We start from the raw sequence: 16950 nt of genomic DNA on the forward strand, positions 1-16950 counted from the left end.
GTGCAATGTAAATCACTGTAATACCAATGATCTCAGCTGAGCCCTTCTATAATTACAGTTACAGATACATTTTGCTTTATACTATAAAAACATATAGTACAAAGTCTACTTATATATTTCACTTTTTCAGTTGGAACAAAAAGTAAGGAGTCACATTCCTTTTTAATGATATTTAATGAAGAACAACTACGAGAAGAGCTTTATTTTTGGCCACAGTAAATTGTCTGTACTTGTACTTTGTTGTCAACCACTCACTTCACACTACATTCACACACACTGATGGCAGAGGATACCATGCAAGGTGCCAAGTGCTCATCAGAAAGAAACTAATCATACACACACACAGCCTACAAGAGCTCTATCTTTAAGACACAGCCTCCCACTAGCAGTGGTATGGCTCTAGGGATGACAATGACGGTCTGCTGGTTTGTCAGTTGATAGGTCCAGACTAAGCTATCTCAGCAACTCTCGATAGGATTGCCATTAAATTTTGTACTTGTATTCACAGCCCCTGTAGGATGAAGCCTACTGACTTTGGTCCCTGTACTTTTCCTGTAGTGCCACCATGAGGTTGAAATTTGTGATCTTTCATCTTCTCTGTCCAAAATATTCACATTGGTGTCCTCAAAAGAGTGTCCCTTATCATTCTTTCCATATAGGCAGACTGCCGAGGCTTTACCTGAGGACCTGACTCTTCCGTATTGGGCCATATTGGGCTTGTTCATTGGTTGTTTTGTCTCGCTGATGTATAGGTCTATAATGTCCTGCTTGAATTTGATTGCGTATCGTCATTGTTGCGCTTATATTTGCATTTAACTTAACGTCACTTGCACGCTGATGTTGATGATTGCGTGGCATTTTGGCGGTAGGGTACCGGTCGCGGGGTGGCACTGGCCTCTGTTGTGTGCGCGCCGCGGTAGGTCCGGGTTCTGCCTTTTGCTTTCTGACGGCATTGCGTTGTCAATTGGCATTTGGATGGCTGGTGTCTTTGGTGTCTGGGAGTTATTTAAATTAACTGTTATTATTTCAGCTCTCATGGTGGTGCTGTGTTGTTTATTTAGCCTATGTTGCCTGATTTTTTCTCATTTTCATTTCTCTCTCAATTGTCTTCCAAGTCAGCTGTTTATTGCATCTGTTCAGCTGGTTGTCTCTTTGTTTTTGTTTGTTTGTTTGTTTATGTGTTCGTTGTTTTTTGTTTGTTGTTTGTTTTTCTCCGCCCCAAGCCCCCCTCCCTGTTCTCTTGCAGGTTTTATTGCTTTCTGCAATTGGTGTTTCCTTCTGCTATTTGCTGTTGTCCCCACCCCCATCCCCGTTCTCTTGCAGGTGTTGCCCTCTCTCTGTGCTGTCTGTTTATGTGGTAGTGTGTTGCTGGGTTTGAAAAACATGATGCTGTGTTTATTGAGGATCCTACTGAGTTTCTTGGATGTCCCATCTATGTATAGAATGACTACGTAATTAAATCTGCTCTGCTTCTCTCCTGTGTGTGTTGCTGTTGAAGCCTTTCCTGAAAAAGCTTATCAGCAGCTTACAGTGCTGCCCTGACATGTTTTCTGGGCTTGTTTTAAACAAATTCACACCTTAATTCATGGGATGACTCACACATAACGTGATCTTGATCTTAACAACTCATATGTGGCCTTAATGACTCTCATGTGACTTTTAAGTGTGAATGATCCATAGAGGTTTACCTTTTTGGGAGTCCCCACTTGTCATTAAATATCTTGGTTCAGTCATGAAATGTCTTCATGAATAAAACAGCAACTCCATTTACCTATGATTTAGTACTTCTAAATATCCTACTACCTGGATGACTCGTGTCTCCAAATACTGAGGGAGACATGTCGACCTATCCTATAAAATATGTTTATTCTTAGTAGTGGGATGGTTTGCAGCTGAGTGTGAAGGGAGCAAGGATGAGAATCACCATTTCCAAGTTCACTGTACTCTGCTGGAAAAAGATGGATTGGGCCCTTTGAGCTGTGAGTGTGTTACTGCTTCAAGTCAAGTAGATGAAGTATCTCAAGGGCCTTGTTCATAAGTGGGGGTAAGATGGCAAGCAAGATTAACAAGACAATCGATGCAACATTTACAGCGATGTGGACTTCATGTTGCATTGAAGCGTCTACATTTACCAGTTGATTTATGTTCCAGCCCTCAGCTATGCTCACAAGCTCTGCATAGTGTTCAAGAGAATAAGAATGAGCATGGCTTTTCTTCACAGGGTGTCTGGACTCATCCCTAGGGATAGGATGAGGAGCTTGAACATCTGGAAAGACTGACAAGTGGACCTGCTGATCCATTATATTGAAATAAAGTAGCTCAGCTGGTCAACTGCTTTGAAAGTTCATTTCAAGAAAACCCCTGACAAAATAGTAAATGTCAAATTTCCATATTTACAGCTTGAATATTTCTACCATATAAGAATCAAGCTTGTTCTTACTGATATGTATAACTAACCAATTCAGGAATCACTGACTGTTAAAGTATAATTACCACTACATGCCGCAGCAATGTGCATCCAGTAGTTTATTGAACAGTAAAAATAAGTCTCCGTGTGACTGTACACTGAACAGTGTATGTTTCTGCTAAGTATTGTCTCTAGTTTTGGCCCTTGAAGGCATGCTGAAGTAGCTGAATGGAACGGTGTATTTTAGATGTCAGCTCAGGGAAAGAGGGATTACTCTCTTCCAGGCTCAATATTGTGCTAGGTGACACCTGCAGGCTTATTGCCTGCTGTCAACACTGGATCATAATTAGGTCCCAAATGTCCAAAAATCACTTTCACAGGTTGCTACTCTAAGATGTATGGCTAAGCTGTGTGGAAATATTCTCACTGGTCATTTCAGGTTAAAATGATTTTTAAAAAAACTATTTCTTTTTCTAAAGGAGTGACATGTCAAAGTTCTTTCTCTGCCAATGGGACAATACCTGTTTTCTGATACACATCTAAAGAAATACTGAATATTAATTCGTATATTGAATCTGTGGTGTAAAAGACTATATGTGCACATAATATAACAGCATGCAGCTTCATTACAAAATCTGCATTGGTTTTTAAAGCCCCATTTACATTTAGTTTATTTTAGTTTATTACATTTATTTGTCAAGGACCAAGTACAAAAATAATTAATCTCACATAAGGAGAAGAGATTTATTGCACCTGATATAGGTACTAGCTAATTTCCATCTGCAGTCCCTTGGTAGGACCAAGCCACCAAGTCAAACCAAGTATAGCATAAAATTGCACTTTTATGCCCCTGTGTTATCTAAGGGCTGCTCAAAGACAAAGGTAACAGTAAGGTCATACTTTAAGTGTGATGTGTGCATGTAGTCAAGACTCTTTCTAATCTAAAGTCACATCATATGTTTTTCTGCCCCATCTATCCACAGGTCCCCTTGCTCAAGCACTGTCACAATCAATCAACTCTGATTAGCAACGTTAGTAACGGACACAGGCACATAAGCACATACACAAATGCATGCATGCTCGCGCACGCACACACACATATGCATCTAGGCATGCACACACTTAAATACTCGCATACACACAGTACTGCACAATCTGAATGCCAGTGCCTTAGAGGAATTCATGGTGAGTGAAGGGGATAGCTGAGCCCCGGTCAGAGAAGAGATACTAAGTGCCTCCAATAAGAGAGAATGTGTCATTGATATTTACACCTACTGACACACATCCAAATAAAAAAAGCTGGTGCAGTATATGCTGCTGTTTCGGAACACACAAAACAGACATACTGTACAATTAAGAATTAAACACTTTCAGCAAGATAAGGTTATGTAAGCAGAACAGCCATTTCCTACATGCACACACTGCATTTTAATGCATTTGTACTTGTAAACTGTACTGGCAAACTAAATAATGCACACCTTTTTGGAATAATAGAAACTGGCAACATGTTTAGAAGTTATACTGAGCATTTCAGGGAACTTCATCAAAATCTCTAATGCTTAATTTGTGTCTAAACAGATGTAGAGGGTTATTTTAATGTCTCAATTACTGCCATCCACTTTTGCAACTGCCATTTGTTAAAGGGGTGAGGGATTGTTATTTTGGGAATGGCGCCATCTCACAAAATGTACACAGGTTTCATTTGAAATGAAAAGAGAAAAATGTGACAAATGCCTGACAGATGCAATGCCATGCATAATTTTTTGGTATGGGATTATCTGGTGATTTTTTGTAGCTTTGGTCATGAAAAAGAGTTTACCTAGAACATACTGATGTGCGGTAACCTATCTGAAAAATGAAATTTCAGCTAATACAAACCCCACAGAAAAATTGTCCCGTTTCACTCTATACCAATGCTTCTTTAGGTAGCTTTCTATCAAAGTAAGGAGAGAATGGTGTATGAAATACTCACTTTGATCTGACTTTGTAGGGGATGTTGGGCTTATCTTCTCTGTGGAGTTGTCACTTTCCTCATCCACAATGTAATCAAAATTTAAGATAAACATCATCACCACGCCCTCCTCGTTTTTCACAGGAATTATGTGAATGTAACACTGAAAGTCAGACCCTGAAAGAGAAACAAAGTGTCAATGCCACAAAGCTGAATCACACAGTATCCTTCTGCTGTCATCTCTAAAAGGGCTAGTCTGTCCCAAGACGTCTTCATTCGACCTAAAACTAGAAAAAGAAACAGTTATGCTCAATAGAAATTTAACAACAAGTACATCACAATAAGACAAATTATTGTAGAGGCCATTATTTAGAATGTTAATCAAACAAAAAACTACACCTCCCTTTGGTTTCACATGAATGTTGGGAAAACAAAGACAATTTGATCCGATTTAAAGGTCAATGCCTGCACGTCAGAGCAACTGCAATAGTTGAGATAAAATAAGTCAGCCCAGGGGTTACGCAAAGAAATGTGTGTGTGTGTGTGTGTGTGTGTGTGTGTTCATTTGTGTTGCATGCCTATTTGTGTCTGTATGGATGTACCACATAAATTTTGATGAGCAATACACAGCATTAAAATGGCTAAGCTTGCAGAAGATGGACAAATATGATGCAAGAGCCACAGTATAGTGCAGACAGCAGGGTTTAACAGAATAGATCAAACAGGCAGGACAGATTACAGCCAATTTAGAGGATTGCAATGTGGTAATAATCACAGAACTGAGCATGGTGTGAGGCAGTGGAGCATAAAACCATCCGTGTTCTAAACTTAGTCTTGAGCCCAGAATATCCCAATTTCTCAACTGCAGTGGTTATTAGCTGCGTTAGTGAAAGCTATTGATGCCTGTGGGCACAACTGCCCACTAATAACACTTTCTACTCCCTGGACCCTAAGCAACAACACAATTGCTACAACAGCTAGGGTGACATACAATATCACAGTGATCATCTCTGGTACAGGAGAAAGCTATCCTGAGCGTTATCTCTGACTATTTTCAGCACATAATCAGAAACCACATTACATACATTTGAAAAAAAAGTTGATTTGAATTTTTTTAGAGAATATATTAATGATAGTATTTCTTGTGAAATCAAAATGTCTAATACTAACTGTCTCTTTGTCTCTGTACTGTATGTAGGTCTGTCTGTCTTTCTGTCTGGCTTGTTGTGTTGGTCTTACTCACAGAGGACACATATTACCAGTGTTCACTGTAATCTCTGCAGGGCTCACAGACACCCTGCCAGCAGCATTCATTAGCAGTAGACTTGCTGTCTGACTAAATATAACAAGCTTGGTCTGCCTCAACATGCCAGAGTTCTATTGGAAGGATTTCTGTATCAAAAATCCCAGACGTAATGCTGCGTCATCACCACTGACAATATAATAATGTGATTTTAATATTTTAACGGAATATATCAAAAAATTTACAGTTTTTGAGAATACACGAATAATTCAAAGTTTTAACTGCATCGTGTGAATTCATGAGAATAAAAAGTACAGCCTATGTATGTGCTGTATGTGGTTAATAAGAATATTGGGTGTGCACGCCACACCTATCTTGTCTGGTGTCATAGTTGCCTGGTTACGTTATGTTGTAAAGTAGAAGAGAGGTGCTTAGAGAGCTGGGGAACTATGAGTCCTTCCCCTGAAAATCCCTTTTTCACAAAAAGCACTTTCCCAGAAATCCTTCACTTAATTTGAAATCGTCTCTTCTATAAAAGGGGGAAAAATCTGTTTGACTTAGCAGTATGCTCATTTTTCAGAGTGAAGAACCAACTAAGTGAGTGAGAGAGTTACTCAGTATCGACTTTTAATTATCTGATAAATCTTGGAGGAATTAAACGTCTTAGGGATGAATCTTTAAACTCTTCCCTCCCAAAATATGCACTTATTGATGTTATTTTTGGGGCATCCTTTATTTTTGTGAAAATTAGGATATGAGGGATGAGGGGAGGGAACAACAAAGTTCCCCAGCCAGAACTGAACTTTTGTTTGAGTTTGTCATTAATTGCATGACGTATTTACAATATTTCTAATGTCAGATTTCTAACCACATATTCTTTCGTGTTTTCAACCAAAATGTGCTAATGATATTTTCCAGCTTGGTGTTGTTGTGAATATTTAATATATTGAGAAAGGTAAGTCCAAGTACATTGTGACATACCTCCACCTTTTTACTCAGCAGGCACTCAAAATAAGATAAGCAATTTATATTTAGTTTATGGTAAATTGTATAGAATTCTTTTCAAATGTCATGTTATTAAAAGTTATGAAATGTTTAGCATTATTCTGTCCTAGTCTAGGTAAGGCAAGACATGCCACTTCCTTGTCTGAAATATCATGTGTTGCATTAGCTTCCGTGCAGAACAAGGCAGAGGTGAGTTGTTTAAATGTAGAAATGAAAAATAAGAATTTCAACATTTCTCCTCTTTATGTGGGGTAACAGATGCAGATGTCCGCTTTACTCAGGCATGCGAGCACACTTTATCTAAATTTTGCTCTTAGTCTTCTTTTAAACATTTTTTTAATTAATTTTTTTATTTTGTTACAGTTTTCTGAATGGAGTAATTACCTGTGCCTATAAAAATGAATTGCTTATGTTCACTTAATGCAGTTGTAAGCATATGAATAAAAACATTTTTTTTGTTTAACAGCATTAGGGTTTCTGTGCTACATGGTTGCATGCTTACATGTAAACATATTCATTTTTGTTAAGCATATTTTTCTTAACAGAATACTTTAGACAATGTAAGCATATAGCTACTATCAGTAGGGTCATGTAACTGCAAATTCAGCTGACACTGAGGTACTGTAAGACTGTTTACAGACAAAGCAATACCAAATGTTCATGAAATGCTATTATATTCTAGTTAATAACAATAGAGATTTAGTGTCCATTATATAAAACCATACTCTGTGTACAGCCATGGAGGTAAATTCAGCAGAAATATTTTTGGACTGGAGTTTACCTTACCAGATGGAGAAACAATGGTCATGCTTAAAGGCTAAACCATGGGGGTCCCTTCTCATCTGGTCTCCTGCTGAATGTCACCTCTACCAAAATGGATCAAAAAGGAAAGCTTCTTTATAACTGCTACGTTAAATCAGCAGAGACTGCACAGTTCTAACTTTGATCTGATAATATGTTCATATCAATATATTCTTTATTATTTTGTAAACTACGTATTTGACTACAGTGCTCTTCTCCTGGTTAACAAGAGGAACCTTTTGTGAACCAAACAGGGAGACCTTTTCTTAAAATCAGTAAACCATCTGATCAGCAGTGCGACTCATGACTGGAAGGAAGACAGCCTCAGCCATTGATCGAGAACAACTGTGTTATTCATCTTCTTTTTGATGCCTATACTGAAAATATTTTAGTGGGGGAAATTATGTGATGTCCCTAAGATTAGATTTTCTGTTTCTGACTATCCTTATTCAGCTTAACCCTTTTATATTTATCCAGTAGTAATACTAATTGAAACCACAGTATCCTATGATAATAAATGAATGTAAATTAAGTAATTCTTTTAAATGATTTTTGATTATTTAACATTTAGATCAAAATGTGTGCCAAGGTTTATAATAAGAGCCAAAACCAAATGTCATAACATAACATTATGTGATAATACAATCAAAACCATCCTTTGCATTTCAAGCCAAACTCAAGCCATCGAATACTATGTGAATAAAAACTGAATTCAGAGGGACATTTCCCACTGAATAGGTCTGTGATGCTACCCCCGCTGTTGTCTGACAAATTGCCTTGGCAAACATGACTTCTCAGCTTAGGTGTCATGATGAACAAAACTGTCAGACAGTTTTCTGAGAAGCTATGGACTTTTTCTGATTCACTGGGAAATATTATTGGATTTGTAATTTGACCTATTTATGTGTTGCTGTGATATGTACTACACTTTGTTGCACCTAGTCACAGAACAGCAAAAAGCCCTGGGAAAATACTATTTTCCTGCCAAAGAAACCTGTTTAAAATCAAATGTAATGCGAGCTGTTTACACTGTATGATTATGAAAATACATGTAACATGTACTGGAGATATAAACCATCAACAGGGAATGCACTTACTGTTTCATCATCCCATGTGACATTTATGATATAAGGTCTGATATGGTCCAGCTGCATGCTCTCTAAAGGGTAGACATCAGTATGCTTCTAGCAAAGTGTGTATTAAATCATCAAACAGCATCTGAACCCCCTGTGTAGATGCCGTCAAAAAGAGACTGTCCAAAAGTGTACATTATCTCCATTTGTATGATTCATTATGTCTTGCCCCTCACAATGATGGCAGGCTAATTAGTAACAGGCAAATCCTATGTAGATGTAGCTAATATCTCCGGCAGTGTCAAAATCATGTGGTCACAAAGTTACATTGTCAACTTACAATCCAACACTTGTCCAGGTGTGTACATCTGTTTTAGTGTCCCTCTATTTCATTCTGTATAACTTGTGGGCTTTCTGTATGTGTTCTGTTTTTCTTTATGACACATTATGTATTTTCACATTGGTGAACGGGTTTTAGGTTTTATTTGTTTCATAGCTATAGCATACAGTATGGGTGCTACTAAAAGCTGCTGACCATGCAGGTTTAGGCTATGCAACCTTCCCTTTCTTCTGCAACACTCAACTCAACGTAATACTGTCTAAACATGACCATAGCTGCTGGACATGGTTAACATTGTTGACAGTAGAGAAGTTCGTCTGAGTGTCCATTAATTCCCTGACCTTTATATAGAGTGTTTCCCTGCGAGCCAAGAAATGTTATTTACACCTGCTTGAATGAATGATTATATTACGACTAGCTCCCTTTTCATGATGGAAATTTCATTACTGAAGATTCTATTTCCATCATCAATTATTAAAACATTGCTACTTAATCAAGTGATCCTTTGGACACTCTTACAGTGATGACTCACAGGTCAAACAGAGTTGGGGTGACCCTGTAAGATGTCTTAAAGGTACATAAATATATACAGTAATAGTAGTTATATTTATGTAGCTGTGCAATTTTTTTATTAAAAAAAAAAGAAGTTATTTCTTATTTGAACCCCGCTGTTTGATTTTGATTTATTGAGGCTTCATATTAATCTGCATAAGCTGATCTGCTTTAGGGAGAAACAGGAGTATTATTGTTGAGCGCTGATTTTTGTTTTTGTATCTTTCTACCACTGTACTATCCACAACTGCAGCTTTTAAACAGTACATGCCCAGACTTTCTGCCTGTTAGTAAGTCTTGTATAATGAAATCTGACATGTTTTTTGTTTAAGGCTATTCTGTTTAAGCCAATACGCAACGTTACTGGGGCATAGCCAATCGGGACTAGGACATGTAGGGAGAGGCCATGCAAGCTAACCCTTTGTTTAGAGTCCTCGGGCCTTGTGGCAATATCTCGCCTCAGTGAGACTGCTGTAAGCTACACAGCCTGGCCTAATTTCATCTTCAATCAGTGTCTGCAGAGCCATCAGTGATAACTAGCAGCTCTTGCTCAAACTACATTTCATACATATCAATTTATAATACTTTGCTCCATGATGTTTAATTCTGTTTAATTTAGCACAAATGTTGGCTGATTGAATGCAATGGATGGTAAAAATTTAAGTTAGTGTACAGTAGCTGATCAAGAAAAAGATGTCAAAAACAACCAAAACAGATGAGATGGAGAGGAATATTAGATTACCACCTCCAGTACAAGCATCCCATGAGATAAAAATAGCCTGTGGATGAACATTCCTGTCCAATGCAACGTTTGGAGTGTATTATTAAGGTCCATCCATCCATCCATCGTCAACCGCTTATCCTGCGTACAGGGTCGTGGAGGGGGGAGCCAATCCCAGCTGACATCGGGCGCAAGGCAGGGTACACCCTGGACAGGTTGCCAGTCCATCACAGGGCGTATTATTAAGGTGTAGCATTCAAGTTTCCTCCTCCTCACTGCCAATAAACTTCTTTCATATCGCAATTGTGGCCATTATGGTAGCAAATCATCCACTATCTAATAGTAAATATGCAAATATTCTTGTAACAGAGCTGATATTCACATCTTCCCTTTGCTATAGCATGTTGTCCACACTTTCAGATGTAGAGCCCCATTGTGTAGTTTTTAATTTGTTACATCTGCTTGGACAAGTTGATTTGGCTCTAACAAATGAAACCTGATGAGGAAAGCTCTGTATGTGTTTCATCTCCTACTGTGAGACGCCAAAGAGGGGCTGAGCGTGATGAAAAATGGATGTGCTCTTTCTGGGGAGCAGTCATCCAAGTGTCCTGCAGCACACCTTATGCACTGTAGACACTCGATGTCCCCTCGCTCCCCTGCTACTAAACCCTCAGCAGGGGTACACAGCCCTTCAATCCCCTCGGTGGGGAGTCACCTATGAAACCCTGCACCCACGCATACCACATGTCCCAGATCTTTCAGCACGGTTAGCTAAGCTGCCACTGTTATGTAGCCATTATCCATTTAACTTCTCTCTGCACGGTGTCAGCTTCCTTTTGTTAAAACTCATTTAGGTACAAAGTATTATTACACCCCGTGGAATAGGATAGCTTTCCAAAGCCTTCAAGGGAAAGCATTTATCTCATTGATTATGTATCATTGTTAGAGGAAGACTGTACTTGTGGTATCTTCTGTTACAATCTGTGTTGGTTTTTCACATAAAGGGGAACAACTTTTTTTTAATGAAAATGCGCTTGTGCTAAAGGCCTTTGCAGTGATCACGTAGTCCACATTGTTCCACTACTTTTAATTTCCAAGCATACGCATAAGCGGCTTAGCTTTTTGCCTTTTCAGTGAAAAGAGCCAAAGGCTTCCTCCAATCCTTTTTTTAAGATTTCCCACTGCACTTATTGATGGGAGGGGGGAAAATGTGATATTGCAATTCCTTTAAAAACAGGCATGTCTGCACCTCATAATTTCAACCAATATGCCTGAGTGACAGCATCATCTGCGGGACAAATGGGGAAATAGAAAGAGGGAATGCTAGAAAACATATCTGAGCTAATGCTGGTTTATTTTATGTTCCTTTTTAACATGCCTGTGTGATTTGTGACATACAGAAGGTATGTGGAAAACGGAGGGAGGAAGGATTAGCTGATTTGCATGGGGACTGATAACTTGAAATACAGTTAGGGGAGGAGACATCGAATACATCCACTTTCCACCCATAAGCTTCAATTTGTGGAGCGCCATGAATCAATATTGCCATCACTCTCAAGGATGCCATGAATCTTTCATTTCCCTATAGCAGGGAACGTGTGGATTGTGTCCTCCATGCCAGTTTAATGCATTTACTCTGTAAGCTGCTCCTTCCCAGTCACTGCACTGTCAGCCCTGACATCTTTATTCATGAGCACACATGCTCACTGTAAATTCTTCTGAGGGGTATTAAGAGTTGTGTCTTGAAACCGTGATGCATACCAGGGAGGATTGTGAAGAGAGAGCGAGAGAAAAGATTACGTTGAAAGGTTTCTGTAGCTTTCATCCGTCACGACTTAAACATGCAGGCACATGGCATTTCAATGGAGCGTATCACATGCATGTACGATGGGGGGGGGGAAGAAGTAGCTTTAAAATCCTACTTGTCAAAAACCAAGCTGTTCGTGCTCTTACAAACAGACCCTTTAATTGTCTTGCATGTTTCTGAATTTTTTTTAGCATGTGTAGCAGCTGGCTTCTTCTTGATTAGCAAAAAACAAAACAAAAAAAACAAATAGTCTGATTACTGCTGATGGTAGATTAAACTCGTGCCTGGCTCACCCTATACCCTGAAAATGCAATTGCATAGGGCCCCACAAATCTATTTTTAATTCTTTATTTTTAATAAAGACAGTTTCTGGGAGACATAAGGCCAATCAGTGGCTCTGACCCAGAACAGCCCCCCACTCAAGAGTGAGGCCAATCAAAATCTCTTTTGGTGGCAGGTTGAGCACTGGGTTATCTGACTGCATCTCCAGAGAGAGAACAGAGAGAGAGGATCGTGCATGTGTCCGCATAGAGTGCCGGTGTAACAGCTCACGCACGGAGAGATCTGTCATGGATGGCAGAAAAGAGAGAGACAGAGAGAGAGACAGAACCTCTCAAAAGAGATATATATTTTATATTTCACCGGCAGAGTAATCACTAGGATAAACGGTCAGGTCATTTAAAGGCAGCAGTATTACAGAAGTGTCCCTGACAATATGCACAAATGAAGAGATTTCACCTGCTCTCACGCTGCATTCTGTCAACAGGTCTGCAGGCACTGCCATCAACAAGCAGCAGACCATGCATGTGTGCTAAATAAATATCTCACAAGCCCCCCAACATCAACCTATCCAAATACACTGAAAAATATATTTTGACATTTTACTTACATTGATCTACAGTTGTATTTGCAGCATCTATAATACTGCAAATACAATTAATGCCTTACACGACCATTCAGATTATTAGTGCAAGAACTTGTTTGATTTTTTCTGAAATTTTTTGAATTGTTGGCTGGGTTGTATTGGTTTTCTGCCAACATGCCTGTCGTCAAGAGTTGTATCACCCTCATTTTTCATTGACCGTTTAGAAAGTCTCTTTGCCTTGAAGATGTTGCTGAGACCTCTGATTTAAGGTCTGAGGGCATAATTCTTAATGAACATCTATTGAATTAAGGCTTGTTTACACCAAATATGTGTTTTGTGTATTAATGTCATGCAAGGATTATGCCCACTATAGAGTGCAGGAATGTTGTTGCCACATTATGGTTGTACAATATCAAAGGGTTGTCATGTTGTCAAATAATAGTGTTATATAGTTACATATATAATTAACTCTAAATATAGTTTATAGCTTGATTTCATAGTTCTCCGTTCTAGGCAAAGTAAAGAGGAAAGTAAGAAAAATCTTGCTTAGGGCCCTGTGTTGTCTAGAGCTGGGCCTGATTAAACATGTATCCATGGCCTAGAATCTAATCAAACTCACAATTAAAGATTAAAGCTCTGGCTCCTTATGATTAAATAAAACATTACATGTCTTTTTTTCCTGCTTAGACTCCTCATATACCGCTGTTTGTACATGCCTTGGAAGATAGCACAGAGGAAAGAATATGAGCTTTAAGCGACAATATCGCACACACAAATCTTGGCCTCTGTAAGTACACTGGCACTGTTCTTGTTGTGCTGCTCTATAAGAGGAGTACTTTCAAATTGACTCTGTACAGCTATGTCATGCTGACCATAAAAAGCTCATGTGAAAGCATGGCAGGAGGCGGTCAATCTGGAGATTTATGCCACTGAGCGGTAACATCGTATTAATTCTCTCTGACTCAGGATTGCTGTCTCTGCAGTGCACCATTCATACCAGGACAAGGGTTGGCCAAAAATGAAAGACAATCACCAGGCTAGCATTAAAGGGAGATCATTTTTATGTAAAGCCATAACCTATCACATGTACAGCAATTTAATGGATTGGTGGATTGAGCCATTGTCTAGTAAAGCTGCTGTAAAACTTTGCTGCAAACCACAAAGTGGCTAAATGAATCAAATGCACAGCGAGTGTATCTTACTTTTTTTTGGTCAAGTATTAAAACATAATGCATTTACAGGACAGCAGGTGATCTCTGTCTCTCCATCATCCAACACTCTGTCCATCAAAGCACAAAAACAGTGTCTCATTTTATCATTATCTGGCATGACACCTACTGTTTTGTCCTCTTTCTTTGTTAAATCCAAAACTAAATAAAAGTGTACACCATCATCTTTTTTGTGTCAGCCAGGTACAGAATGCTGTGAATCAAGGTAGGAACCCAAAATACGTGTCCATTCTAATGTGTATCCTTACCTCCTCAGATGCAGCTTTTGACTGTTGTATTTGACATACCAACTGTTAAACTCACCTGTAATGCATTCAGCCAAACACTAATAACATTATTATTATACCATTTTCACACCACACCACCACAACAACCATTTTCTAATGTGCAATTTTTTAGATTAGCATATCATATGCAGCAAGATTTTTTGCTAAGTTAATGTTTGTGTTTGGCTTCACAAGGACTCTCATTTGACATCTCTATTCATAACCCCTGCTATGTAAGAGGAGGATCAAAATTATCTGTATATCTTGACTTTCCCACACAAACTTACAGTTATTCAACTTAGTTATTTTAGAGCTGACTGCCCTTACTGTTTTCCTCTATCAGGGGTTAATGTCTGAAGCACATCTTGTAATTGACTCTGGCAGGTTACACACAGACTGACAGGCCACATCATGGGGTGCACATTGTGAGGTGCAGCAGTATGTGCTTTTCTCAGGAGCACCATGTCACAAAAGAGCCCTCTCGGCTTACGGAAATGCTGTGACAGCTGAAATTTTGCGCCAGGTCACAGACTTACCATCCTTACGGTAGTAGGTCATCTCCACCTTGCGCTCCTCGGACCCGAGCATAGCCTGGGCCACCTGGCCGATGGCCTCTTTGTCGGTCAGGCCACCGTGGAGGAAGTCACAGGTGCATGGCTTCTGCATGATGTCCGATCTTGAGAAGCCTGTCATCTCGCAGAAGCCATCGTTGCAGTATATGATTGCACAGTTCTCCACCCTGGCATTGGCTATCACAAATTTCCGGTCTGCATTAAAAGAAAAAGTATTAACTGTGTTCTTCCTGCTACATCTGAATTCAATCAGAGTGTTTAAAAGCATTTTCACTGAGGCTGTATAGAATAAGATTTTGTTCAGTAAACCTCACATCAGTCGTCTTCTAAAGGAAGACAGCCACCCTGAAATGCTTCTTATGGGAAGGAACAGTTTTATCACAGGATAAACTTTTCTTATTTATTATTAATCACTCATCCTTTTTGTCTTAATTTGTCAAAATATTTACTCTGTAGTATTATTTTATCTGGTAGCAGCAATTGAACATCAAGGAGATAGGCTACTTACTCTGACCCTCGAATTTCCGAATAATCAGTCCAAGGAATGTGTTTTGTGGCGCAACGTGACCTCTTCGTACAGGCATGTTTACACAATATCCCACGGGCTCCGGTAAAAGCGCCTTTACAAGTAAATCCCGAAGTTACAGATGTTGGCTCTTTGTGCTGTTTCCCTCACCACGGACCATAGCCGAAGCGCCGAGCACTTTAAATGACCTTCCCACTTCGCCGCGGAGTTCTTCAGCCCGCTTGTGTGCCTGAGCAGGTGAATGCCTCCTCGCCGAAACGCTCGGAATCGGGGAGGATTGCTTGAGTTAGATTCGCTTCGCAAAGCATTTCGCGTTGAGGATGCGTGCGATCCTGCCGTCCTCTGTCGTGGTGTGCTGGGCGCATACAGCGGACAGTGGCTGATACAGCCAAGGGGAGTGACGTTGCTCCCAGGGGGCTTAGTTCTCTCCATCTCGGGTAACGATAAGCCCCAGCCTTGTGCACCGACACTGAGCATTATCGGAATATTTGGAATTTTATGCCTTCCAATATGCTGCACTGTATGAAACACATGTAGCGTTATACGACAGTAAGCTTTCAGTAAAGAGTGATAAAGTGCAGTAGGCTGTGCTATAGCCACCTACAATGGTGCTTTCTCAAGTGGTTTCACTAAATGAACGCACTGCTTCACTCTGAAGGCTACTCTGAATTTATTGAAAGTAGTAGGCTATATCTACACAACTAGTTTTACATAGTACAAAGTTTTACATGTACTGTTGTATTTTTTACAATATACTATAGGGCTATAGTAGGCTACTGTCACTTGTACTTTGGTTCTATTCTACAGCCTATTTAGCTTTGCGTCTAAGTGTAGTTAGCCTAAATATAGGCCTATGAATATTGTTTAGCCTAAACATTGAGGTTAATGGGTAGGCTAATTATTAAAGGAAGAGCGCGACATGAGAGATACACGCTTGTTTGCTTTCTTGGCAGCTCTCTGATTGCCATATGTCATTACAAAAAGTCGAAGCGAAGGGGCAGTCAATGAGGCAGAGAGCTGCACGGTTATATGCACTCCCCTCCGCTGATTTTAAAATAAATTCAAAAAATATTTAGCGTTCTGCTAATGCTACATCCATGTGAGTGCTCTCATTAATAAATGTATTCTTTGAAACTGTAGCCTTGTTGTTATTTAGCCTTATTGATATTTAGGCTATTGCATAGTTAAATCGATGATTTTTTTTTAATGAAAACATTTTTTAACAATTCAATTCAATTCAATTCAAATCAGCTTTATTGCCATGAATGTATAATAACAATATTGCCAAAGCTACATATAAACATAACAACAGGTCACTTCATACGCAGGCATTTTGTCCAAAATGATGGGTTGTGAGTCATAATCAATGAGAAGCCCATTCTCTGTTTGGGTAGTGGAACACAGACACAGACATAGCTACATCTAAAAAAATATATATAACAGAAAAGGATAGTTTTCCTTTATCTCATACCAATAGCCCTGTCTCAATGGTCTAATCTGTAACATTTCTAGCTCTCCCTTGCACTTAATTTATTCTCAAAAATAAGAAGCAAAGCGTGTCCAGGATCAGTTCAATACCCACAGCTTTTAGT

At 39.3% G+C, this 16950-nt stretch overlaps 1 protein-coding gene across 1 annotated transcript in view; it reads right to left on the reverse strand.

Annotated features, from left to right (window-relative positions):
- LOC123973623 (potassium voltage-gated channel subfamily H member 7-like) overlaps window positions 1–15765 on the reverse strand; it is a 37799-nt gene extending 22034 nt beyond the window's left edge. Inside the window, exons 1-3 of the mRNA XM_046053802.1 lie at window positions 15341–15765; window positions 14797–15027; window positions 4380–4535 (exon numbers count right to left, since the gene is read on the reverse strand). Coding sequence (XP_045909758.1) covers window positions 4380–4535; window positions 14797–15027; window positions 15341–15416 — 463 coding nt within the window. The 5' untranslated portion in view covers window positions 15417–15765. The remainder of the gene's footprint in view (window positions 1–4379; window positions 4536–14796; window positions 15028–15340) is intronic.
- Between the last annotated feature and the right edge of the window lie 1185 nt (window positions 15766–16950).

Source organism: Micropterus dolomieu, linkage group LG07 (assembly GCF_021292245.1).
Source record: "Micropterus dolomieu isolate WLL.071019.BEF.003 ecotype Adirondacks linkage group LG07, ASM2129224v1, whole genome shotgun sequence".
Lineage (NCBI taxonomy): Eukaryota > Metazoa > Chordata > Actinopteri > Centrarchiformes > Centrarchidae > Micropterus > Micropterus dolomieu.